General features: G+C 34.2%; 1 protein-coding gene across 1 annotated transcript in view; it reads left to right on the top strand.

Moving 5' to 3' along the window:
- The window catches only part of ADAMTS19 (ADAM metallopeptidase with thrombospondin type 1 motif 19), a 269,818-nt gene that overhangs the window by 190,816 nt on the left and 58,407 nt on the right, over positions 1–20,595 (top strand). The window contains exons 17-18 of the mRNA XM_039468879.2: positions 15,705–15,862; positions 19,681–19,834. Coding sequence (XP_039324813.1) covers positions 15,705–15,862; positions 19,681–19,834 — 312 coding nt within the window. The remainder of the gene's footprint in view (positions 1–15,704; positions 15,863–19,680; positions 19,835–20,595) is intronic.

The raw sequence follows: 20,595 nt of genomic DNA, 5'->3' as shown, positions 1-20,595 counted from the left end.
ATATCAAACAGTAATATTTTTCCTTCCCTCCCAAGACTTCCCAGGAGCAAAAGCAATCTGATTGTCTATCTGTTTTTAACGGGTTAAAACTGCTTCCACATGTTAGTCCAAGATCAAAAAAACAAAAAACACCTAATTGGATGATTGGGGTATGATTTATACCCATATGTATATATTTCATAAATATATTTATTTCACATATATACATATATTCACATATACATATGCATACTAATTGCATATGTGTGTATATACATACATATATATACACACAATATTCATTTAGTTAGGAAATCTTGTGGCATTTTTTAAGTAATGTTCTACATACTAAAGGATTAGACTTTGTAATGGAAAAGGGTTCTCTCTTGCTTCATTTTAGGAAAACTCACCTATGAAGAAAATATTTTTAAATTTTTAAGTATTACTTGTGAAAAGGATTGTATCAGTTATTTTAATAGTTTATTTAGGTCAATTAATGGTTTTTAAAGATATGAAAAATACTAAGTTGTCAAAAATATAGATGTTCATATGTTAAAATTGCTATCTAATTAACTCATGTGAAATGAAGTTTTATCTAGCATCCAGAGATAGAGGGACCTAATATGATTATGTCAGGCAGAAGACTAAAATGCTTTTCCAGAATTGTAACATTGTCTTAAGATTATCTTCACACACATACACACACACACACACACACACACACACACAAGTTCTCAAGCTTATTTTTGTAATAAAATAATGTCCTCCCCATTTTTTCTTAAATGAGCAATAGCGTCCCAATGAGGAATACTTTGTACCTAGAAATAGCCCAGCTTTCATGATTGTTTCTACTCTGCAATATCAAAAATACATAATCTACACTCAGATTGAATTTTTTTCAATAGGAATTGCATTCTAGGAGTAGAAAAATTTGAGGAAAGGGGACAGTAAAAGTAATTCTTTATCATGTGACACATTTATTACCAATTATTACCATTTATACCAATTAATTGGTATTTAATCTATTTTACCTTCTATGGTACAAATAGATCACACAGGATTTTCAAATTCAGATTAAAGTCCTAATACCCAGTTTTTAGAGACACTGGCCATAATCTCAACAATTTCAATACATTCAGTCAATAGCAGACAACTGGTTATTATACTTCCATGTACGTTTTCTTTTTTCTAAACTGAAAATGAATATAGATATCTCAAATAGAATTTTATCAATTATACAAAACTCTAAATTACAGTACGGATTTTAGTAACCTGACACATGTGGCTGAATAAACCAGGCAGTATTAACAAAGGGAACATCTTCATGCTATCTCAAATTTCTTACCTCCCAGTCTCTTCAACCAGTCCAGTCCTGTTTCCTGTTTCCATCTGCAGTAAATGCCTTTTTTAAGGTCAGCAAATGCCTTCCATGTTGACAAATCCAATGTTACTTGACCTGCAAACAACATTTAAAACTGTTGACCTCTCCTCATTTCATTAAACACTTTTTTCACTTTCAGCTTATAGGACCACTGGATGTCTCTTACTGGTCTCTTTTGTGAGGTCCTCAGCCTCTTTATGTTTCCAAATGTTCCCATACTATAGGGTTCAGGCCTGAGCCCTGCTCTTTTCTCTGCTATATTCTCTCCCCATTACATCTAGCTCTACTGCTTTACATGTTTATTTGATGTAAATTATCAAAAGTTTCATAAGTACCTCAGAAATAAAGAGTCTGATATAGTTTAGATGTTGTCCCTTCTAGATCTCATGCTAAATTCAGATTCTCAATATTGCAGGTGGGGCCTGGTGGGAGGTGACTGGATCATGGGGATGGATTTCTCACAAATGGTTTAGCACCGTCCTCTTGGTGCTGTCCTTGCGATAGTGAGTTCACATGACACCTGGTTACTTAACACTATGTGGCACATACCCCGCCCCCCACACCCACTTGCTCCTTGCTTCCTCTCTCCCCATATGAGATGCCTGCTCTGTCTGTACCTTCTGCCATGATTGTAAGCTTCCTGAGGCCCTCATCAGAACCCAAGCAGATGGCAGCACCATATTTCCTGTACAGCCCACAGAACCAAGAGCCAATTACATCTATTTTCCTTATAAACTACCCAGTCTCAGGTATTTCATGAGAGCACTGCTAGAACAGCCTAACAAAGTCCAGAATCAAAAGTCCAAATAAAAAATTTGATTTCCACTCCATGCTAAAACCTCTTCTTCCCTTGGTGTTCTCCACTACAGTGAATGTCACTGCATTAGTGTCCTATGCCTACTATAATAATTGCTGCAAACTTGGTTACTTAAAACAACAGAAATGTATTCCCTCATAGTTCTGCAGGCCAGAAGTCCAAAAGCAGTTTCACTGGGCCAAAAATCACTGTTTACAGTGTTATACTATCTCTGGAGACTCTAGAGAGAACATCCATTCCTTGCCTTTTCCAACTCTAGTGGCTGCCAGCATTCCTTTGCTTATGGCCTTGTCACTCCATTATCTGCCTCCTTGGTCTCATTGTCTTCTCCTTTCCTTCTGTGTTCAAATTTTCCTCTTCTTCTCTCTTGTAAGGATACATGTGATTCTATTTAAGGCCTACCTGGATAATTCAGGATAATCTCCCATCTCAAGACTTTCAACTTAATATCGGTAACTTCTTTAAATGTGCCATAAAAAGTAACTGTCCTTGTTTGTGCTGCTATAAAAATGCCATAAGTTAGGTAGCTTATAAACAACAGAAATATATTGCTCATAGTTCTGGAGGCTGGAAAGTCCAAGATCAAGGCACTAATGGATTTGGTTTCCATTAAGGGCTAATTTCCTGATTTATTGATGGCATCTTTTCACTGTGTCCTCACATAGTAGAAGACGATAACTAGACCTCTGGGATAAGGACACTAATCCCAATCATAAGCGCAGAGCTCTTATGACCTAATCACCTCTCAGAAGACTCCACCTTCTAATACCATTAACTTGGGATTAAGGTTTCAACATATACATTTTAGGGGAGGACACAGATATTCAGACCATAACAATAGCATTCACATGTTCCAAGGATTAGGATGTAAATATCTTTTCCTCCTCAATAACATATTTTTTATTGTGATAAAATATATATCACATAAAATTTACCATCACAGCTAGTTTTAAGTGTCAAGTTCAGTGAATCCAGTAGCATTAAGTGCATTCAAACTTCAATAACATCTTTTGAAGGAACACAAAAACCCACTGTAAAATTCATATGGAAGTTTACATATGGAAGTGACCCTGAATTGTCAACCAATCTTGAAAGTGAACAAAGCTGGAGGATGCAGACTTTCTGGTGGCAAAACTTCCTATAAAGTTACAGTAATAAAAACAGTATAAAACTGGAATAAAGACAGACATCTAAACCAATGGAAAAGAATAGAAAGTCCAGGAATAAACTCTTGTATATATGGTCAAATGATTTTCAGCAAGGATTCCGAGACCATTCAACTGAGAAAGGACAGTCTTTTTCTCCAGTGGTACTGGGAAAACTAGATATCCAAATGCAGAAAAATGAAGTTGTACCTTTACCTAAAACCATACCAAAAAAAAAGCTGTTTTATCCAAGGCTTTTATTTGATATTTGACTAGTGATTTAATCTTCTTACTAATTATAGGTCTATTTATGATTTCTCTTTCTTCATGATTCAGTTTTGGTAGGTTTTGTTTTGGGACATTTATAACATTTCATCTAGGTTATTCAATTTGTGGTCATGCAGTTGTTTATAGTACTCTCATAATCATTTTTATTTCTGTAGCATTGATTATAATATACCCACTTTCAATTCTGGTTTTAGTAATTTGAGTCTTGTCTTTTCTTTCTTCCCTTAGTCAGTCTAGTTAATTTTGTTGATCTTTTCAAAGAACTATCTTTTAGTTTTGTTGATTTTTCTCTATTGTGTTCTATTTCTATTTCACTTATTTCTACTCTAATCTTATTTGCTTTCTTTTGCTAGTTTTGGATTCAGTTTGCTGTTTTTCCAGTTCCTTACACTGTAAAATTTTGCCATGAATTTCAGATCTTTCTTCTTTTTTAATATAAGCTTTTATAGGTATACATCCCCCCCGCCCCACCACCACCAGAACAACCTTTGCTGTGTCCCATAAGGTTTGGAATGTTGAATTTTCATTTGTTTACAGATAATTTCTAATTCCCCATGTGATTTTTCTTCATGGATGCATTGGTTGTTAAAGAGTGTATTGTTTAATTTCTACAAATTTGTGCATTTTCTGGTTCTGTTCTTGATTTTTATCTTCATCCCTTTGTGGTCAGAGAAGATATTTTGTATGCTATGTATCTTTTAAGAACATGGATAGATATGTTGGGTTTGGGGCTGGAGGTTGTTCAGGTTACCATATTCACTAATTTCTGTCAAGTAGTTCATGCCAAAACTCAAGAGTCCTCCTTGATCCTTCACTTTTACTATTCTAATGTGATGTATTAGGAAATCATTTCAGTTACTCAAAGTTATTACTTTTTCTCCATTTACACTGACCTTTAACCAAGCCACTCTCTATTACATTATCCTTCTTTATTTTCTGTGTAGCACTTATCCTTTTCTGAATTTTTTGTTTAAATTTTTATTTGTTTAAATTTATTTGTTTAAATTTGTTTTATTTGTTTAAAACAATCTCAGTTGTTAATTCTTGAAGGTATTTTGTTCTTTGTCTACAATAACTAAATCAAAGTCTGACACTTTTTGGTGAATTTTGTTTAAAAAAAAGATGTTTCATATTTGTTTAATGATTAGTATAGGCCAATGCATTACATATATCCATAAATCCTCAGAATACCTCTATAAAGTAGTCATTATTAATTTTCCAATTTTTTTAATCTGGTACTAGAGTAACGGAAACTAAGTTTCTTGCCCAAGGTTATACAGCTAAGAAGCTGTGAACCTAGATTTGAACCCAAGGCTTCTGGGCATAGCATTTGGGTTCTTAGGCACTGAACCATGCTGTCTCTTTTTTAGTTTTATTATTTTAAGTAATTGTCTTCCATGCAACACCTGTGATTTAAAAGTACATGTCATATTTGAACACATTTTCTTTAAACTTTCCCCATATAACCTCTTTTTCCCCTTTTAAACTAGGGTGATCAACTAATTGTATACAATTAACTCAGAAGAGTATAAATCATGAAATGACTGTTTTTTTCTCTAATCACTGTCTCCAGTTCTACTAAATCCCATCATTTTTCTCTGTTAGTGACCTCTAAACATGTCTTCAATCACTCTTTGTTTTTAAAAGACCATTAAGTTTAGAAGTTGAATCACATATCTGTCTCAGTTACTGTAAATTCTTCTTGTGCTTAGCCTTAGGCCTAACTGAGCAGGGTCTTTTACTTGTAGAAAGAAACAGCATCTATGCCCTTAACCAGAATGAATGCTGCTCTGGAGATTAAATCAATGTTGAAAAATACTATTAATATGTTACCATATTTATTCAAGAGCACATTTCCTTACTTTGACTGAAAATAGTAATAATAATAATTCATCTCTGGTAAATCACAGGAAGGGTTCAAGAATGGAGACAAAGAGACCAGTTACATAAACCTAGCAAGAGAATAGAAATGGAAAACACCTAGTACCTTCCAGAGACTTTGAAGAAGTTGAACTGATGGAACTTGTTGAAAAATAGATGTGAGTGTTGAGAGAGGATAAAAATTCAGGATGACTTCTAGGTTTCTGGCAAGTAATCGTAACACTTACTAATGTAGGATATATGGATGGGGGGGCAAATTTGGAGTAAAGAATAAATGACACTGTATTAAAATCATAGATTTCAAACCTAAAGACTTGGCAAATAGATACATTTCATAAATCACATTTCTTAAATGCTCCTTTGGACATAGGAAGGAAGTCATTGGAAATATTCATCTTGAAATAGCTTTAGCAAAAAGAAAAATAAAGAAAAAAAGAAAATAGAACCTTGGCAAACTGATAATTCGTAAACAAATTAACCTGTCTATATCAAACTATATATTATTTTACAGAGATACTTAATCCCTTCCCCATACAATTATTGTTTTTCATCATTCTTTCTTTGAACTGCATTCTTAAATGTAATTATTATTCGCTTCTCTGAAGACTGTGGCATTATTATCTTGTTAGTAATTTATCAAAAAGCCTAAAATGGAAAATACTTCAGTTAGATCTATATTATACCTTTGCAAAATCATTGCAGCTTACAGGGTTTTTTTAAATCTCAAAAAGGTCATATGGGTATACTTATCTTCCATGCAGTTTTGCATGCAAGGCACTACAGACAACCTCTTGCTAAAAAAAAAATTTTAATGAGGAAAATTCAAAAGAAAAAAAACATTATATAACATACCTGTCATTTTAGTTACTTCAGTCTGCTATAACAAAGTGTCATGGACTTTGTGGCTTATAAACAACAGAAATTTATTTCTCACATTTCTAGAGGCCGTAAGTATGAGATCAAGGGTGCCAGCATGGTGGGGTTCTGGTGAGGGCCCTCCTCTGAATTGCAGACTGCCAGTTTCTAGCTGTGTCTTCACATGGAAGAGAGAGAGAGGAAACAAGCTCTCTTGGGACTCTTATAAGAACACTAATCCCATTCATGAAGACTTCACTCTCATGACCTCATCTAATCCTAATTACCTCCTGAAGACTCCACCTCCTAATAAGATCACATTAGGGGGTATGGTTTTAACATGAATTTAGAGGGAGGGCACCAATGTTCAATCCTTAACACCTCTGAACTGGAAAGAAATTAAAGAATTCTTAGATACCAAAAACAAAGTGGGAACAGGAAGCCAGAGAATTAGGCTGACTCTGAAGACCCACTTATACTTGATTCTGGTAAGCAGGTTTAGACTTTGGGAGCCACAGGGACTCTGTGGACAGAAAACAAAACCTAAGGCCTTTACAAAGTGGAAACTCTAGTAAGAGAGCCCTGCATAAAGCAAGAACACCAAAGAACTACAGCTTCACTGTGATGGATAGATAGAAATCGCACCACAAAATGAAAAAGAAAGAAAATGTATCTATATTAACTTTAGTACTAAGTGGAAGTAGAAAATCAATTTTCCTGAGAATTTGTAAGGCAAATCAAACCCTGATATGGGTTTACAGCACCAATTTACCTTAACTGCAAAGTTCTGAGCTCTCAAGATTTATATGGTTACTAAGTTGATTGGCATGTGCAAGTACAAATCTATACACACACACACATATGTGTGTATGTGTGTGTATATATACATATATGTATGTGTATATATGTATATGTGTACATATATGTGTATATATGTACATATATGTATATATACATATGTGTGTGTATATATGTACATATATATGTGTGTATATATATATATATATATATATATATATATATATATATGGCTATTCAGATATTCTTTATCTTCTTGTGTCAATTTTGGTAACTGATGTCTTTAAGAAATTAATCCAGTTCACTTACCTTGTCAAATTCATTGGTTTAAACTTGTTTATAATATCTCCTTATTACACTATCATGCCCATAAGAACAATGTTTTGTCTCTTATTTCTGATATTTTTAGTTTGTATCTATTTTTCTTAATTAGATAAGCTAAAGTTTTATCAGTTATTTGATCTTTTCAAATAACCAACTCTTGGTATTAATGCTTACCCCTATTGTTAATTTACTTTCTATTTAATTGACTTCTGCCCTATTAGTTTTTTGCTTCTATTTACATTGGGTTTATATTTTTCTACCATTTTAAGGTAGAAATTTAGATTATGAATTGTATTGCTTTCTTCTTTGCTAATGTAACAATTTAAAGCTATAAGAGTTCCTCTAAATACTGCTTTAGTTGTATTCCACAATATATTCTTAGTTAAAAACATTTTCTTATTAACACTGTGATTTCTACTTTGATTCATGAGTTACTTATAAATGGATTGTTTAATTTTCAAATATTTTTAGTTTTTGAAATAGATATATTGTTATTAATTTTTGGTTTAAATCTGTTCTGGTAAGAGAATATATTCAGTATAATTTCAATTGAGACCTGTTTTATGACTTATAGCATCTATTGGCCAATGATGCATTTATATTTGAAAAAATTATGTTCTATTAATAGATTTGCTGAGTACAATCTCTAAATATCAATAGGTTTATTTGGTTCAGGTCTTCTATATTCTTACTGAGACTCATCATTTTCTTCAGTTAAGCAGAGAAAAGCATTGAAATTTTCAACTAAAATTGCAGATTTTTCTGTTTCTTTTCAATTAAGTTAGTTTTTGCGTCATGCACTTTGATAATCTAGCATACACTTAGGATTGTTAAGTCTACTTAGCAAATTTTATGTCATTTAAAAAAATAAATAATGCTAATTTAAAGGACCTTTAAAAACATGTCTTTTTTTAATCTCAAAATATTTCTTGCCCTGGTCTGTGGTAGCTATTAATAATATGGTCACTGGCTGGGCATGGTGGCTCATGCGTGTAATCCCAGTACTTTGAGGGGGGTGAGGTAGGTGGATCACTTGAGGTCAGGAGTTTGAGACCAGCCTGACCAGTATGATGAAACTCTGTCTCTAATAAAAATACAAAAACTAGCCTGTAATCCCAGCTACTTGGGAGGCCAAGACAGGAAAATTGCTTAAACCGGGAGGTGGAGGTTGCAGTGAGCCAAGACTGTACTTCAGCCTGGGCAACAAAAGCAAAATTCCATCTCAAAATAATAATAATAATAATAATAATATGGTCATTAAACCTTTTTTTATGTTTAGTGTTGCATGCTTCATCTTTTTCCACTCATTTTAACCTATTTATTTTTAAAGTTCATTCTTGTCAATTGAATACAGTGAGATTTTTCCTTTTGTTTAGCCTGACAATCTCTCTTTTAATCAATGTCCTTAGTCCACTTAAACTTAACGTAACTTTGGACATACTGAATTTGTTTTCTACTTGTTCCATCTCTTCCTAATATCTTTGTTCCTTTTTCTCTGGCTTCTGTTGGATTGAGTATGGTTTTTACTATTCCAGCGTCTTCTTTACTTGCTTATTAACTATCATTCTTGCTTTGTTTTTTTAATGATTGATCTAGCATTTACAGTATGTATCTTTAACTTATTACAGCCTCCTTACAAATCATTTATACCACTCTCTATATAATGTCAGCTCCTTATAACGGTGTACTCCTCTTTTTTCCTATTATGCATCTTACTCTCACATTTCCTATTTTCAGTTTATTTCTACATGTTTTAAACACCAAAATACATTGTAATCATGTTGCCTCAGTTAATTATACTAAAAATTTCAATAACATTTTTATACATTTACCAGTATCAACTTCCTTCCTTCCTTCACATAGACACCTCTTTCCATCTTGAACCATTTTATTTCAGCCTGAAAAGCATACTTTAATATTTTTTATAGAGCAAGTCTGCTGACAACATTTCCCAGATTTTGTTTGTCTGAATATGTATTTACTTTGCCTTCATACCTGAAGGATATTTTCACTGGATGTAGAATTCTAGATTTTGTTTGGTTTTGTTTTGCTTTGTTTTCTCTCTCTAAATGTGATAATTGTATTGTCTTCTGGCTTATATTAGTTATGATATATCCAGTACGTTACATAATGGTAAAAGGATCACTGCAACAAGAAGAGCTAATGATCCTAAATATATACACACCCAATACAGTAGCACCCAGACACATAAGGCAAGTTCTTAATGACTAACAAAGAGACTTAGACTCCCACACAATAGTAGTGGTAGACTTTAACACCCCATTGTCAATATTAGACAGATCAACCAGACAGAAAATTAACAAGGATATCCAGGACCTGAACTCAGACCTGGAACAAGTAAACCTAATAGACATTTACAGAACTCTCCACCCCAAATCCACAGAATATACATTCTTCTCAGCACCACATCACACCTACTCTAAAATTCACCACATAATTGGCAATAAATCACTCCTCAGCAAATGCAAAAGAACGGAAATCATAACAAACAGTCTCTCAGAGCACGGTGCAATCGAGTTAGAACTCAAAATGCAGAAACTAACTCAGAACCGCACAGCTTCATGGAAACTGAACAACTTGCTCTTGAATGTTGACTGGATAAACAATGAAATGAAGGTAGAAATAAAGATGTTCTTCAAAACCAATAAGAATGAAGACACAACATACCAGAATCTCTGGGACACATTTAAAGCAGTCTCTAGAGGAAAATATATAGCAATGAGTGCCCACATGAGAAGAAAGGAGAGATCTAAAATTGACACCCTATCATCAAAATTGAAAGAGCTAGAGAAGCAAGATCAAAAAAACTCAAAACCTAGCAGAAGACAGGAAATAACTAAGATCAGAGCAGAACTGAAGGAAATAGAGACACAAAAAAACTCTTCAAAAAATCAACAAATCCAGGAGCTGGTTTTTCAAAAAGATCAACAAAATAGACCACTAGCCAGATTAATAAAAAAGAAAAGAGAGAATAACCAAATTGATACAATAAAAAACGATAAAGGGGATATCACCACAGATTCCACAGAAATTCAAACCATCATCAGAGATTATTACAAACAACTCTATGCACATAAACTAGTAAACCTGGAAGAAATGGATAAATTCCTGGACACCTGCATCCTCCCAAGCCTAAACCCGGAAGAAGTCGAAACCCTGAATAGACCAATAACCAGGTCTGAAGTCAAGGCAGCAATTAAGAGCCTACCACCCAAAAAAAAGCCAAGGTCCAGATGGGTTCACAGCCAAATTCTACCAGACATACAAAGAGGAGCTGGTACCATTCCTTCTGAAACTATTCCAGACAATCCAAAAAGAGGGAATCCTTCCCAAATCATTTTATGAGACCAACATCATCCTGATACCAAAACCCGGCAGAGACTCGACAAGAAAACTTCAGGCCAATATCAATGATGAACATAGATGCAAAAATCTTCAATAAAATACTGGCAAGCCGATTGCAACAGCATATCAAAAAGCTTATCCACCATGATCAAGTAGGATTCATCCCAAGGATGCAAGGCTGGTCCAGTAAATTGTTAAAGTTTTTATCCCTGTTTTCATGTGCCTTTTTCTCTCTAGGCCCTTTCAAGATTGTTATCCCTATTATTGGATTCCAGCAGTTTGATTATAATGTACTTTGTATAGTTTTCTTTATGGTTATTTGGCTTAGATTCCATTGCATTTTTTAGATTTGTAGGTTTGTAGACTGTATCAAATTTGGAAAAATTTTGCGCACAATGTCTTCAAATAATTTGCATGCCCCAACCCACATTTCTGGAATTCTAGTTATACATACATGACTCTACCAGGTATTTCCCATGGGACACCAAAGGTCTATTCATTTTTTTAGCCTATTTTCTTTTTAGGTTACAGTCAATTTCTATTCTATTAGATTTCCTTCAAGTTCATGGACTTCTTTTGCAGTACCTAAAATGTTTGTAAATCTGTTTGGTGAATTTATCATTTCAGGTATTATGTATATTTTTCTATTCTGTGACTTTATAACAGTTATGTATATTTTTTCTATTTCTATTTTATATTTTTTCTATTTTGTGAAATTTAATTTATTTTTCAAAGTTTCTATTACTCTTCAATGTTACATATTTTTCTTTGAATTATTGTGCATACTGAACCTACTTACAAAAGCTCTTTAAAAGTCTTGGTCAGCTAGGCATGGTGCTTCACACCTGTAATCCCAGCAATCTGGGAGGCTGAGACAGGCAGATCACTTAAGGTCAGGAGTTTGAGATCATACTGGTAAACATGTGAAACCCTGTCTCTACTAAAAATATAAAAATTAGCTGGGCATGGTGGTGGGCACCAGTAATTTTAGCTACTCATGAGGCTGTGGCAGGACAATTGCTTGAACTCAGCGGGGAGAGGTTGCAGTGAGCCAAGACGGTGCCACTGCACTGTAACCTGGGTGACAGAGCAAGACTCCATCTCAGAAAAAATTTTAAAAAAAAGCCTTGGTCTCAAAGTTCTGTCATGTCTATTATTCTGGGATCCCATTTTATTGGCTGATTTTTCCACTGATTATGATAGGTTGCAATCCCTTTTTCCCATACCTAGTACTTTTTGGTTGGATGCCAGATACTGTGAATGTGACATTGCTGAATGACTGTATTTTGCTATTTACTACTGAGTATTGAGTTTCATTTTGCTGGACAGTTAATTTACTTGCAGACCAGCTAAACTTCTTGAGGCTTTTTAAAAGCCTTGTCAGTGTGCATCTAAAACAGCCTTTGCTCTAGGATTACTTTATCCTTATTTCTTACATGTAGTTTTTTGTTGTTGTTGTTCTCCACTAAAGACTGTGGGGAACAAAATCTCTTCCACTGCTTTAGCCAATTTGATCTCCATTCTCTATGTCTTCAACTCACTGAAGCCCTTGCACTTATCATCTGTGCTCTGTGTGGGTTTAACCTCCCAGTGAGTGTCAGAGGGTGGGGTCTGGTAAATATTATCAAGCAGAAAGTCAAGCAATTTTACAGATCAAATCATTTGGTCTTCTCTTAGAGATCACAGTTCTCTGTTATTTACCCAATATCTGAGAACAGTTGTTTCTTACATTGTCTAATTTTCTAGTTATTTATGGTAGAAGAGTTAATGTGGTTTTAGTTATCTAATCATGGTGAAAAGCATGATTTCTAAAAGCACATTTTTAAAATTAACAAATTAAAAACAAAAAGCAAGAAACATACATACCTGAAGTATTGATTCTTATGTGAGGCTACTATTAAATGGTGTGGATTTGAAGGTACATGTCTGTGCCATTTTCTGGAGAATGCTGAGTGTCAAAAGTAACAATTGAGTCTAAAATACTCTAGTGATGCCCAGGATTTTTAAAGGCATTTTTATTAGAGAATTTCCAGAAATAGTTCCTTATATCGTGCCATAAAAATGTACTGAAGTACAGGAGGAAAATAATGGAATTGTAATGACTATAGTACATATCTAGGCCAAAAAGATTCCTCAAAATACTTAATAGACTTTAATGAAAAACAAGGAAATATTTTGCCTTTTAGGCAAAATCACTAATTATCAATTTAGCATTGTCTAAAGTATAATATCCATTTGTAACTAATAAGCAAATGAAAAAAACTGTCAAGTTCAATAGTAATAAAACAGTAGATCCTTTAAGAAAACTAGAGTGGGCCAGGGTGGTAGCTCATGCCTGTAATCGCAGCACTTTGGAAGGCCATGGTGGACGAATCACCTGAGGTAAGGAGTTCCAGACCAGACTGGCCAACATGGTGAAACCCTGTTTCTATTAAAAACACAAAAATTACCTGGGTGTAGTGATGGGAGCCTGTAATCCCAGATACTAGGGTTGCTGAGGCAGGGAGAATTGCTTGAATTTGGGAGGTGGAGTTTGCAGTGATTGGGCCACGGCACTCCTGGGTGACAGAGTGAGACTCCGTCTCAAAGAAAAAAAAAGATTGTTTAAAAGAGTTAACTTCTGATATTTCTCTTCAATCGTTTGATAGTTTTTACCATTTCATTATTTGCCATCATAACCCATCTGTTTTCTCATTCTAGAACCTTGGCATCATGCTTGACACTTCCATTTACTCAAGAGCCCCAATTACCATATTCTGTCCATTTTACCCATATCACATCTTGATATTTTTATCCATTCCCTTAATCCAAGCCACCATTACTTTCAGTTGGGCTATGTTAGTGTTATATATTATCTTCCCTGTTTAAATTTACCCTACACCAGCCCATTTTTCATATAATATTTTTCAAAATATTTGAAAGTTTTACCATTTTTTCCCCCAGACAATGCCTGGCTCTGTTGCCCAGGCTGGAATGCAGTGGCATAATCTTAGCTCACTGTAACCTCCACCTCCTGGGTTCAAGCAATCCTCCCACCTCAGCCTCCTGAGTGGCTGAGACTATAGATGGGCACCACCATATCCAGCTAATTTTTGTATTTTTTGTAGAGATGGGGTTTCCCCATGTTGTCCAGACTGGTCTCGAACTCGTAAACTCAAGTGATCTGCCCACCTTGACCTCCCAAAGTGCTGAGATTAAAAGCATGATCCACAACATTGGTCATTATATTTTTTTCTTAGGAAAACTCAAAATACTAACAAAGTCTCTCTGGTCTGTCTAGTCCTCATTTCTCCAGCCTCCTTCCTTCATAATCTGCTTCAGCATGTTGACTCCATGCACATGGGTCCTCTGGTCCTGTTCAAGCTGCAGTGAGCTTTAAGACGTTTCCATGTATGGTTCCCTTAGTCTAGAATCCCATTCTCTACTTCCCTTATTTCCCCTAACTTCCTGAGTAAATAACATCCCTCAGAGAAGCCTCTCTCAACTCCATCATGCAAGTATCATCATGTTGTAGTAAGTTGCCTACGTGACTTATTTAATGTCTGGCTCTCTCCAGTTGCAGTGTAAGTTCCATGAGGACAGAGAATATATACATGTTACTCATTTTGGAGGGTCTAGAACTTTGAATGTTGTCTGAGTTATAGTTGATACTTGATAAGTAATTATTCAATCACGATTCAATGTTATGTAAGAGAAAGTTACTTTCAATGATGTGCTCAGAATTAAGCACTCTCAGTCGCTATTAAGAAAGTATATATTTACACAACCTCTATGAAAATCAATTTGAAACTGTTTTTCAATATATTTAAATGTTCAATTTCTTTGTTTTTGTAATTCTAAATCTGGATATTTAAGGGAAATAAGATATACACATAATTAGTATATAGCATATTCATTTAAACATTATTTACAAGATAAAAACTTGGACATCTTCAAACATCTAATACTTGGAGATTAGCCTAAATAATAATTAGCAAGATTTATTGGCTTAAGTTATCAAAACATTTTCATATAATTTTGACATAGCTATCAATGAATCTTTATGTACATGTCTTTAGGAAAGACAGGAAAGTTGTATGGAAGAGTCTAAAAGTTTAAACACAAAATCATTTGAAGGCAAATATTTTAAAAATTTAATTTAAAATGGTAACCGTGAAATCTCATTTCCATGTCATTAATCTTATTTAAATTGTACACAGATTGGCTCAAAAAGAAAAAAAATGTAAATAGAATTATTCTGTAAAATCCTATAGAGATGATGGTTGTTTATGGGTGAGATAAAACATTTATATTCCATTCTTGTTCATAGATCACAAACAGATGTTAAAAGATTCTGGGTCTGTTTTTAACTCAACATATTGTCTTTGAATTGTTTTATAATGCATATAACCCTGTCATTTTGATCTGTTAATTAATGTGCTGCTCAATGATTCTTCTTTATTCATGTACTTTTCTGGATGGGCATAGGGGAGACAGAGCATGTCTGAGATGCAAAGCCAGTATTCACAGTGCTCATAGGATCACTGGATAAACTAAATAAATATACATAGCCTGAATATAGTAATGTGTTAAAGAATAAATGATTAAGGACCAAAATAAGGAGTACATATATCAAAGGTCCAAGGAGATTAGAGAAGGCAAAGATAAATATGGCTTTATAGCTGTGGACAACTTAAGACAGGAGAGCTTATGGCATTTGCCATTATTGCAAACTTTTCCTAAAAAGAGCTGTCTCCAGTTTTACATCAGGGAATGTTATCCCATTTGTTTGGAAATGAATGGAGTGGTTTTTAACAAAATAATTTGTAGTCGATATTAATCAATGAAGCTGACTTGTTAATACCTATTATATTTTTGAATCTCTTTATAGCTCTCCGAGATGCTGGCAAACAATCTATTAATAGTGACTGGAAGATTGAACACTCTGGAGCCTTCAATTTAGCTGGAACTACCATTCATTATGTAAGACGAGGCCTCTGGGAGAAGATCTCTGCCAAAGGTCCTACTACAGCACCTTTACATCTCTTGGTATGAGGGAATGAATTGATAATATGGCATAATCAACTTCCCATGGCAAGGGACATTCCCAGTGCACTTTCTCTAATCTCTTTTTCAGATTTGAATTGTCACATAGACATCTAAAATTATTCAAAAAGTAGATTTTTTAAGGGTTTTGTAAAATGTGTTTTAAATCGTGATGTCTAAAAATAGCAATTACTACAAGAGGAGCAAGATGTTTTAGGGAATTTACAGATGCAAATTACAGATGGATAGCCAGGGAATCCAAAGGAACACATTCTTCCTAAAAACACACAGTTCCTAACTGCAGAGGATGTCTGTAAAGAGAGTACTATAATATTGTAAAACACAGCGTTTTATATATTCATGAATGGACATTATCTGACTCTGCATAAAAACCTTAGATAAAATGTTATTCTACCTGAGAGAAGGAATTGGATAAATACATCTAACAGTGCTCCCAATCACCCTGTTACATTTTCTTACCAGGTTAATGGATTTTTGTAAAGAATTATGAAAAATTGAATGTTTGGGATGATAAGCTTCATTACCATTAGTAAAAGACTGGATATAAGTGATTTAGAATTTGAAGAGAAATTCTATGATGGGACTTTCTCCAGGCTGGCGGCAGGTGCCCTTTTTGACTTTGATTATGGCAGTGCATGCTAATAGCACAGGAGCCAAATGAATGACCACAGAGCTGGTGTGAGTTTTCTATCCTTGTGGCAAAAGTCTAAAATTCAGACACTTCAACACCTCAAGTCCACACATAAAACAACTCTGAAACACGATCAATTGACTGTTTATTTGGAGCATGATGTGCCGCATTATTTAATATCTCCACACGATTTAAGATGAATTTGTCTTCAATTGGAGACATGTGTGTTGCTAGTCTAGGAGCCAGAGGTTCACATCATATATTGGCCCATTTGCTTCTCCTACTTAATGTGCCTGCAAATTACCTGCTATTCTTACTAAAATGATTATTCTGATTCATTGGATTTGGGGCAGGATTTAAAATCTGTATTTCTCACCACCTTCCATGTGATACTGCTGCTACTGCTCCACAAACCACATTTTAAATTACAAGGTTTCATATAACTGCAATTAATATGCTCTACCAACAGAAATAAAGGGAGCAAGGTGAGTGGTATGTGTACCTTCTATTCCAAATCAGAATAATTATATCCATCATTCATTGAGGACTAAGAATTGGTCTATCCAAAAGTGCTTTACATTCATTACAGCATATAATCCCCAAAAGAATCCTGTGTAATATGTATTACTCTATTTTACAGATTAAAAATAAATATGAGAAAAGTTAATCAATGTGTTCAGTATTGTCCAATAAGTTATTTAGCTATTAATAAACTAGGTATTAATCACTCTTCTATACTATCTCTTTGACATAGAAATCCAAAGAACTTGGATCCAAAGCTTAGATTCAAGTTCTTTATAGCAAACTACCTTGAACCATAAATGTAAATATAATTTGAATAATCATTTTGTGCATCTCTTCACAATCCCTTTGGATACTCTTATTTAATTTCAGCTGGAAACCCTATTCTGTGCCTTATGCCATCTAGAGAGGTAGAACAAAATGAAGAAACAAATGTTGTGTGAACAATATCTAGTTTGTTCCACGATTTGGTTACTTATAATAACAGTATCATCAATAGCAACCCTATATTTAACGATTGTGTTGCAACAAATGCCATCGTGTTGCCTGCCTTTAATAAGTATAACCCCCCTTTTTCTTATTTTTTGGAATAAGACTGAGACTTCTTTATTAAGCTTCTAATTCAGACTTTTAACCACTGTATGTGAGACATTAGTGTTGGGTGGAGGGCGTTTCCTTGCTGCAGAATCCTTAATCTAACTGGTAATTACCAAGGTTTTTCCTGGAAGCATGAAGCATAATTAAAGTCAGTGAACTATGTCTAAAAGAAGGCATCTATGTGACCTGGATTTATTCAGTAATCCAAGGGAAACTGCACTTCTAAGATATTTTTTCTTTAATGACTATTACAGATTGAAAGACTGTACTGAATTTTGAAAGGCAATCCCTTCTGCTGCCATGCTTCAACATGTGCCCCTCAACTGTAACGTGGTCACACTTTCCTTTTTGCAAAGAATGCTGCCAAATTCAAATGGTTTAAGAAAGAGCTAATGGTTTTGTAGCCAATGTCTCTATTTTAAGTGGCATTAGATATTCAAAGACAATCTAAAGTTCTATCAATGAAAAGGTAGTTTATTAGGAAGAATAGACACATTGTAATGTAATTAAACAAATTGACAAACAGCTGTTATTTACATGTTCATTCCATATACTTAAAAACTATGTATTAATAAGTCTGGTTATAGCCATAAACAAGGTATGCCATTTTTTAAAAACCCATTTGAACTGTCTGTCTTTAAACTCATTAGGCTGAAAGTCATTTATAACTGGCAACATCAAATGACATATTTAAGCCAAAATGAGTACTATGATGTACTTAGAGTCAGTACACTATATAAGTTATGCATTTGAACTTAAAAATTGCTGTTTTTACTGACAGTTATTTATAAAGTCAATACACTAGTCTCCCAATCCACACAGCAAAATACGTCTTAGGCATTTTGTTGATATACTAAACAAAACTCTGAGAAATAAAAGAAAACATAATTAAAATGTTCAGACACTTAATCCCAGGCCCATTTAAATTTTCCTGTGGAGCATTACCTGTCATTACAACTACCTTGATGCAGGTTAAATACTAAAAAATTGTTCTTTAATAATTTAGCATAATTTTAAAATGTAGGTACAAATGTTTTATAATGTGTCATATTATATAGATTGTTTTAATAGATCCTCAGATCCATAGAAGTGCTATATTTCATGGGATTGCTTGACATATTTTCTAAAAAAATTGATGTATAAAGAAATATATACACTCATTAACTTTTTTATTAGAATATGGGGGCGGGGAGTGTGGGTGTATTTATGTCTGAGTGGCCACACTATCCAGTTCTGAACGTGGCACTGGGATAGCAGTAGGGAACAAAACAGACATGGTCCCTGCATACAGTTCAGTCCAATGTGTAGCCCAACTTTCAGTCATTTTCATGTATTTTTTATGGTTTATTGAAGTATTGACATATATGTACATAACTGTACAATTATTAAATATTAAAAGTTTATATAACATAAATTTAATTTTAAAGGAAACAATATATGCTACAAATAGAAAATCAGTAACCTTGCCAAAATTAAAGGTTAACTGTAAGCATACATGGAATAAAATCTCTGTCTTCCAGTTTACTTAGAAATGCTCTGCTTTTATAAAGTTCAATGATCCCCAAAGTCATCTATTCTATTCCTCTTTTGACTCAGTGACTTCCTGTCCATCTTTTCTTTTCTTTACATTTGGTATTAGATTGCGAGTCACACCTTGATATTTGATAGAACACATAATCCTGCCGCCACACCTTCCCACCCTCAACTAAAGTCATCTTATACATGTACTATGCTTTGGGAAACTGTTTAGTCCATCAAATTGAAAGAAAATGCTCTAGTATTTCTGACCTCACTCAATGAGCTTTTCTTCAGGATATCTTTAGCATGGAGGTAAGTATGAAGCTCTAGTCTTTTCAAAAGCATGGCAATATCAACATTTAAGAATAATGTCACATTTCTACTATGCATTAAGAGAAGCATGTGTTGACAATAACAAAAAATGCATACAGTGCAATGAGCATTTTAAGGTATCGATATCGTTAATTTTACGCGTCACATTGTATGTGCTCTAGTTTGACTCATCTGCCTTGATCATTTTTATATACTATAGGTGCTCCTGTTTCAGAATCAGAATTATGCTCTTCACTATGAATACACTATCCCATCAGACCCTCTTCCAGAAAACCAGAGCTCTAAAGCACCTGAGCCCCTCTTCATGTGGACACATACAAGCTGGGAAGATTGCAATGCCACTTGTGGAGGAGGTGAAGGATTTTTAAACATTTATCTTTCCAAAACATCAGTTGTTTTCTGATTAACCATTGATAATTAAGACATTTCAGAAATCCCTAATCTGCAATTCTAAAATCCATAGAGTTAGAAACGGAAAGTTTTGTATGACACGTTTAGTGGCTAAACACCTGAAATATTTTGAATGGAAGAAAAGCTATTTAGAGTTGTTACATATCTGAGTATGAATATTCTTTGCATTGCATTACATAAATATTAATATATTTGTTTACAGAGGCCTCCCCAGATATCATTCAGGTTGTTATGTACTATTTATGCACTGTGTTACTTCTATGAAATCTTGAAAGTTCTAATTTCCCAAGTACACCTGCCCACAAGAATTACAGACCTGAATCGAATGTAAGAGTTATTTGACAAGAACAGTCTTGAACTTGCTTCTATGTTGTCTGCATACTTAAGCTAACTACAGGAGGCTCCTGGTATCCAAGACCTCCTGTGGATATCAAAGTTTGAGGATGCTCAGGTTCCTGACATAAAATGATGTAGCACAGTCAGTCCTCTCTATCTGCTGGTTCTATATCTGCAATTCAACCAGCCATGGGATGGGAAGTACCCACAGACAGTCTTTCATATCTGAAGGTTTTGATCTGTAGGTGGTTGAATCTGTGGATGCCAAACTTGCTGATACAGAGAGCCAACTGTATACAGAGCATGTAAAGAAAGTAATTTTCCAATTCCTTTAATTTCCTATTTTTTAAAAGTATGCCACTATTTT

Source organism: Saimiri boliviensis, chromosome 1 (genome assembly GCF_048565385.1).
Source record: "Saimiri boliviensis isolate mSaiBol1 chromosome 1, mSaiBol1.pri, whole genome shotgun sequence".
Lineage (NCBI taxonomy): Eukaryota > Metazoa > Chordata > Mammalia > Primates > Cebidae > Saimiri > Saimiri boliviensis.
Note: the sequence above shows the minus strand (reverse complement) of the source record. Positions and strands in the feature narration are given on the sequence as shown.